The following is a 7960-nucleotide window of genomic DNA, read 5'->3' as shown; positions in this document are numbered from 1 at the left end:
TTTGCCTTCAAAAATTCGAATTTTTTCAAGTGTATAGACTTGGTTTTTGATGAAAAATTTTGCATCCAGATTTCCAATTTTTGTGACCATTTTACTTTGAACTAAAGAAATAAAATGGACTGAATAGCTTTCTGGGAACATTTAGCACTACTTCAAAATGAGTTTCAATAAAAAAATTTGCCTTCAAAAATACGAATTTTTTTCAAGTGTATAGACTTGGTTTTCGATGAAAAATTTTGCATCCAGTTTTCCAACTTTTGTGACCATTTTAAATTGATCTAAAGAAATAAAATAGATTGAATCGCTTTCTGGGAACATTTAGCACTACTTCAAAATGAGTTTCAATAAAAAAATTTGCCTTCAAAAATACGAATTTTTTTCAAGTGTATAGACTTGGTTTTCGATGAAAAATTTTGCATCCAGTTTTCCAATATTTGTCACCATTTTACTTTGAACTAAAGAAATAAAATGGACTGAATCGCTTTCTGGGAACATTTAGCACTACTTCAAAATGAGTTTCAATAAAAAAATTTGCCTTCAAAAATACGAATTTTTTTCAAGTGTATAGACTTGGTTTTTGATGAAAAATTTTGCATCCAGTTTTCCAATATTTGTCACCATTTTACTTTGAACTAAAGAAATAAAATGGACTGAATCGCTTTCTGGGAACATTTAGCACTACTTCAAAATGAGTTTCAATAAAAAAATTTGCCTTCAAAAATACGAATTTTTTTCAAGTGTATAGACTTGGTTTTCGATGAAAAATTTTGCATCCAGATTTCCAATTTTTGTGACCATTTTACTTTGAACTAAAGAAATAAAATGGACTGAATAGCTTTCTGGGAACATTTAGCACTACTTCAAAATGAGTTTCAATAAAAAAATTTGCCTTCAAAAATACGAATTTTTTTCAAGTGTATAGACTTGGTTTTCGATGAAAAATTTTGCATCCAGTTTTCCAATATTTGTCACCATTTTACTTTGAACTAAAGAAATAAAATGGACTGAATCGCTTTCTGGGAACATTTAGCACTACTTCAAAATGAGTTTCAATAAAAAAATGTGCCTTCAAAAATACGAATTTTTTTCAAGTGTATAGACTTGGTTTTTGATGAAAAATTTTGCATCCAGTTTTCCAATTTTTGTGACCATTTTACTTTGAACTAAAGAAATAAAATGGACTGAATCGCTTTCTGGGAACATTTAGCACTATTTCAGGATGAGTTTCAATAAAAAAATTTGCCTTCAAAAATTCGAATTTTTTCAAGTGTATAGACTTGGTTTTTGATGAAAAATTTTGCATCCAGATTTCCAATTTTTGTGACCATTTTACTTTGAACTAAAGAAATAAAATGGACTGAATAGCTTTCTGGGAACATTTAGCACTACTTCAAAATGAGTTTCAATAAAAAAATTTGCCTTCAAAAATACGAATTTTCTTCAAGTGTATAGACTTGGTTTTTAATGAAAAATTTTGCATCCAGTTTTCCAATATTTGGGACCATTTTACTTTGAACTAAAGAAATAAAATGGACTGAATCGCTTTCTGGGAACATTTAGCACTACTTCAAAATGAGTTTCAATAAAAAAAATTTGCCTTCAAAAATACGAATTTTCTTCAAGTGTATAGACTTGGTTTTTGATGAAAAATTTTGCATCCAGTTTTCCAATATTTGGGACCATTTCACTTTGAACTAAAGAAATAAAATGGACTGAATCGCTTTCTGGGAACATTTAGCACTATTTCAGGATGAGTTTCAATAAAAAAATTTGCCTTCAAAAATTCGAATTTTTTCAAGTGTATAGACTTGGTTTTTGATGAAAAATTTTGCATCCAGATTTCCAATTTTTGTGACCATTTTACTTTGAACTAAAGAAATAAAATGGATTGAATCGCTTTCTGGGAACATTTAGCACTACTTCAAAATGAGTTTCAATAAAAAAATTTGCCTTCAAAAATACGAATTTTTTCAAGTGTATAGACTTGGTTTTTGATGAAAAATTTTGCATCCAGTTTTCCAATATTTGTGACCATTTTACTTTGAACTAAAGAAATAAAATGGACTGAATCGCTTTCTGGGAACATTTAGCACTATTTCAGGATGAGTTTCAATAAAAAAATTTGCCTTCAAAAATTCGAATTTTTTCAAGTGTATAGACTTGGTTTTTGATGAAAAATTTTGCATCCAGATTTCCAATTTTTGTGACCATTTTACTTTGAACTAAAGAAATAAAATGAATTGAATCGCTTCCTGGGAACATTTAGCACTATTTCAGGATGAGTTTCAATAAAAAAATTTGCCTTCAAAAATTCGAATTTTTTCAAGTGTATAGACTTGGTTTTTGATGAAAAATTTTGCATCCAGATTTCCAATTTTTGTGACCATTTTACTTTGAACTAAAGAAATAAAATGGACTGAATAGCTTTCTGGGAACATTTAGCACTACTTCAAAATGAGTTTCAATAAAAAAATATGCCTTCAAAAATACGAACTTTCTTCAAGTGTATAGACTTGGTTTTTAATGAAAAATTTTGCATCCAGTTTTCCAATTTTTGTGACCATTTTACTTTGAACTAAAGAAATAAAATGGACTGAATCGCTTTCTGGGAACATTTAGCACTATTTCAGGATGAGTTTCAATAAAAAAATTTGCCTTCAAAAATTCGAATTTTTTCAAGTGTATAGACTTGGTTTTTGATGAAAAATTTTGCATCCAGATTTCCAATTTTTGTGACCATTTTACTTTGAACTAAAGAAATAAAATGGACTGAATAGCTTTCTGGGAACATTTAGCACTACTTCAAAATGAGTTTCAATAAAAAAATTTGCCTTCAAAAATACGAATTTTTTTCAAGTGTATAGACTTGGTTTTCGATGAAAAATTTTGCATCCAGTTTTCCAATATTTGTCACCATTTTACTTTGAACTAAAGAAATAAAATGGACTGAATCGCTTTCTGGGAACATTTAGCACTACTTCAAAATGAGTTTCAATAAAAAAATTTGCCTTCAAAAATTCGAATTTTTTCAAGTGTATAGACTTGGTTTTCGATGAAAAATTTTGCATCCAGTTTTCCAATATTTGTGACCATTTTACTTTGAACTAAAGAAATAAAATAGATTGAATCGCTTTCTGGGAACATTTAGCACTACTTCAAAATGAGTTTCAATAAAAAAATTTGCCTTCAAAAATTCGAATTTTTTGAAGTGTATAGACTTGGTTTTTGATGAAAAATTTTGCATCCAGATTTCCAATTTTTGTGACCATTTTACTTTGAACTAAAAAAATAAAATGGACTGAATCGCTTTCTGGGAACATTTAGCAGTATTTCAAGATGGTTTTTAATGAAAATATTCATCTTCGAAATTTCGGATTTTTTTCAAATTTAAAGGTTTGGTTTTGATGAACAAGTATGCATCAAGTTTTCCGCATCATATGATCTTTTTATTTTGATCGAAAGCTTGAAAACTCGTGTAAACGTTTGCGAGTAGGATTAACCACTACTTGGACCTCGTTTTGATTGAAAAGTGCATCTTTAAAATTTACGAGTTTTATCAAGTTTATGCGCTTGTTTCTTTGATAAAAAATCAATAGAATTCCAATTTAGGAGAATTGAGTTGATCATCGAAGAAAAACAGACTGACAGATAATTAAATATAATTAAACAACAGCTTTCTTAAAGAGATGACGTAAAAATGAAAAATTCGAAGCAAACACAATGAGAAACATTGACTTACGTAGTGAGGAGTGGGAAGCTTATCCCCTGTTGTTCTTTGCATGATTGATTTGGTATTTCGTTCAATGGCAGAACTTTCGAGGGAGGGGCAATATTTTGGTAACGAATTTTATGATGTTATCCTATGATGTTTTTAAAACTGCCTTGGCGTAACCAAAATTTAGTTTTGGGGATCTCTACTAGTCATTTGTCGTTCTCCATTGGTAAAGAGGCGCTTGCTGACAGCAAAAAGGGCAGGGCCTAGAATTTCTTGTTTTGTTCTCCACCTCCCCCAGAGCCTAGAAGCCTGTGGTTAATTACCGTAAATTGAGAGCAAATTCGAGGAAATCAAGCAAAGTAAACCATAAACTGATTACATACTATTAAATACTCAATACTACATGAGATCTACGCTGAACACTAGGTTGTTACCATTTATTAAAGATACAAATTTTGAAACAGCTAACTCTCATTTGGTTTAGTACTATAGCTACACATCATTAAAAGAAATGATTAAATGTATGACATTAAAGAAGAGCAAATATCAATAAATGTGAAGCGCCTTTTTCTAATGTAATGTTAATAGACATAGGGACCTTGGGGCACAGGGAGCAGGTGTCCCCTACTTTTCAGAAACAGCAAAAGTGACATAACCTGACTTAAAGAATACAATGAAATACTTACAAATAAGGAAAATCAGTCAAGTATGCTAATAACCCGGCAAGGTATGGCCAACTAAAGATTAAAGTTTCCCTAAAGGCCTACTACTTTTTTGGCTTGATTCCTATTATGAACAGAGAACATATTACAGTGAATTGATGGGGAAAAAGCCTGTGATCTTTTGACCATATGTCAGCAAAATTACTACAGTTTGAGCTGGTGTCACCCCTTATGGGGGCCTTCCACAAGGCTGTTTCAGGTCCACAGGCTGTTTTCTGATCATAAGTCAAAAGTTCTACAAAAGCAGTTTTTGTGATGCCATCACTTTAGAGCTCTGTTTTATCTTCCATTCTTTCTTTCAAATGCAAGGATTGACAAAAGTCTGAAAAAATCTAGAATCTTGAGGAAAATATTTTGGTAGCTGGATTCAAGTCTGTTGAGAGAAGAGAGGCTGGTTGCAATGCATTATGTTCACCTTCCTTTAATACCATTAAATTATCTCCGAAGGCTATAGAAGCATCTCACTGATTCCCAAAAATGATTTGAATCCTTGATTAAAAAACATGAAAAACTTTAAAAAACTTACCAAGCTTACAACAAGAACAGGAATTGAAGATCTGTCTACTCTCGTGGCTTTTCCACGAATGTTGTTGTTCTATAATTGTTTCACATGCATAAAAATTTCTGCACTTGACATATTTCTTTAAATTTCATTATCATCTGTATCTAAAAAGCATTCACATGGTTTCAAACCTAACATTACTCCAAGAAACATTCCAGAGTAGAGCTATATGCTGGCTGCAAGGAAACAAGGCCAAGAAGCTCCTTCTCAGATTTGTTTTTAGATGGGTCATACATGGAACTCTTGCAAGGGATTTAATGATTACAACCCATTTTCTTCAAAGAGCCAAGTGGTTGGTAGTAAATAATTTGTGATTAGCAAGGAGACACTAGTATTTTAACACCAATTGGACAATATACCAAAAAAAGTATCTTCTAACATCAAGCCAGATGGCAAGAATTTTCCCGAATACTCAGGAGTTTTTGCCCGTAACAATATAAATCCAAAACGATTCCAAATTTATTGCAACCAGGTCTACCAATTCCACATTATTTGTATCTCATTTTCCAATACTCTTGTACACAACAAGCGTACTGCAATGAGCCTTAGAGCCCAAAAAATTACGACAAAAAAGCCTTACCAACACAAACAACTAAATAACCTTTAGCAAAACACAATAGTTTTCACCTTATTTCATTAAAATCTGCCCCTTAAATGTGCAGTTTAGATGACCAAGATAGTCTAAACATTCTGTATTAGTTCAATAATCCTGAAGCAAAAGTCACTGGAACATTCAATTTCCATTCATGGCTCAATATTTGGAATAAAAATGCCTGACATAAATATACACTCCTTTTTTGTAAGAATTTTCTATAAGAACGTAGAAGCTCATTTGCAAAAAATAAAAGCATTTTAAGAACATGTCCAGCTTCAGGTGATAAATTAGAAGATAAAACCAAGATGTTGTAGAAATTTCTTCAGATGTTAACAGGGCAAATTAATTGGTCTTTAAGAGACAGAAATTGGAGGGGTGTGGGAGGGGGCACACAGCACCCCCAGCTTTTGCTATATTGTCGGCTTAAACACAGTTTCAACCCTTCTGTCAGTAAATTTTGTCTTTTGTCTGCAAACTTGCTTGTTTTTGTTAATTAAGAACATCTGAGCTTCAAATTATCAAAAAAGAACATCCAGCCTTGGCAAAAATTGTCTGGTTCTTATAAAAAAGAGTGTATAAAAACAAAAAGCTGCTGATTTTTACTGATGACAATTAGTCATCTTTAAATATACGATTATTAGCTAACACATTCTTGATTTCCTGGATATGTGCTTCACACAAGTTAGACTATCTTGATTCACCTATTTTATTCTAGAACCAACGATACAAGAGAAACGCAACAACACATATAAAAATACCCTTCATGTGGTGGCCTTCTACAAAGTCGAAGTTGACCTAAGATTCTTCCATGGACGTAAAATAGCAACACTGTCTTCCCCCATGCCATTGTCTTCTTCATAATCATGATCTGTTTCATTAAGCTCCAGTTGGGGGTCTGGGGGCAGTGGTGAGCTTGTTCTTTTTGCTGGCTCCCAGTCATTCATTTCACAGTCCATACCTCCCTGTGCAACAGCATCAGTTTCGTCAATCAGGCACTCTTCCCGCCGATGTTCAGAATATTTCACATTAATGAAATGATGTCTTCTCCCAATTCTACAGCTGCTGATGATACGTTTAAGGTTGTATCTGAAATTCTCATCCAGGACAAGATAAATTAATGGATTAACAACGCATTTCCCACTAATTATGAGGTGGAAAATATCGTAAATGTAGCAGGAGTGTTTGGATGCCAGTTTTCGTCCTGAATCGAGGAGGAACCACAGATTCATAAACATGTATGGCAAGAAAAGGAGATAAAACGTACACGTGATCACCAAAAGAACGAGTGTCTTTCGTTTATTGCGCGCGTTTTCCATTGCATCCACCTCAGATCTGAATCGATTGTAATGCAATTGTACCCCAAGTCGTGCGAAAAGATAGGTGATAACAGTAAGAGGGAGTATGACTTGAATGATGAAAATAACGACATCGTAGATCACCACACTAGTGAACGTCAATACCTCAACGTGGCATTTGCCATTCTCCAAACGTGTGTCCATCACAATAGGCACTGCTGGAATTACCACAAGGAAAGTGCCGAAGGTAAATAGGCCAACGAATCTTGTTTTCTTGCTCTCTTCTGATCTGTTCAAAACGAACTTTCGATAGAAACCGTGGATTGTAAATAAAAGAACATAAACAGTGAGCACGATTGAAATTTCGTGCATCAATGTCATGAACTGGCAAGCGCCGTTTGAACCATGATGAAGAGAATCTGAAATTTCTAGAAAATATACCAGGGGCAAGAAAATTGATGCGATGAGGTCAAGACCAGAAAGTCCGACCAAAAAAAGATCGGTCGAGTTTAGTTCTTGATAACTCCTTGCAGTAACGAACAAAAATGCTGCATTTCCAATACATCCAACCAGGAAAAATACAATAGATAGGAATTTGAATAAGCCAGTCAGGCCAGGTCCTAGGCACTGACCATCCACTTTATTGTCAAAAACCTGCATACTGAGGCAGCCTGCCAAATTGTCTTTGCATTCCATAATGATAAATACCTGTTTGTTCCCAGAAAAGCATCAACAAGTCTTGTTTGTTCCTCTACCGATCCAAGGATCTCATCTTCTTCCTAGTACAACGACGTACATCGCTGATGGCAACTTTGAATACGTATTTACATAATCAAATGAAACCATTGACGCGCTAAAAGAAAGGCGACCGCAGAGGCTAGCCGCAGGGGTTAGCCGCAGGGGCTAGCCGCAGGCCGACAACCCCAATGGTCGTAGCACAGCATAAACCTTTTCTCTTTGCAGCATAGCATAAACCCTCTTAATGCAAGGAATTTCCTTCAAGATGAAAAGGAAAATGCATTACATACAGTTTTTTTTACAAGAACCAGTTAATTTCGGTCGAGACTTACT

At 33.6% G+C, this 7960-nt stretch overlaps 1 protein-coding gene across 1 annotated transcript; it reads right to left on the bottom strand.

Annotated features, from left to right (window-relative positions):
* Positions 1-3642: 3642 nt before the first annotated feature.
* Positions 3643-7712, bottom strand: LOC135692875 (galanin receptor type 1-like). Its single transcript, XM_089112297.1, has one exon. It carries the CDS (start codon positions 7583-7585, stop codon positions 6371-6373), a length of 1215 nt encoding a protein of 404 aa, XP_088968423.1. The 5' UTR covers positions 7586-7712; the 3' UTR covers positions 3643-6370.
* Positions 7713-7960: the final 248 nt, after the last annotated feature.

The sequence above is a fragment of the Rhopilema esculentum genome, chromosome 3, assembly GCF_057945365.1.
Source record: "Rhopilema esculentum isolate cy_ngs chromosome 3, ASM5794536v1, whole genome shotgun sequence".
Lineage (NCBI taxonomy): Eukaryota > Metazoa > Cnidaria > Scyphozoa > Rhizostomeae > Rhizostomatidae > Rhopilema > Rhopilema esculentum.
This window is presented reverse-complemented; position numbering and strand designations above follow the sequence as displayed.

Coding starts and splice junctions, on each gene's coding strand:
- LOC135692875 (XM_089112297.1), bottom strand. CDS start 7,585: ATGGAATGCAAAGACAATTTGGCAGGCTGCCTCAGTATGCAGGTTTTT.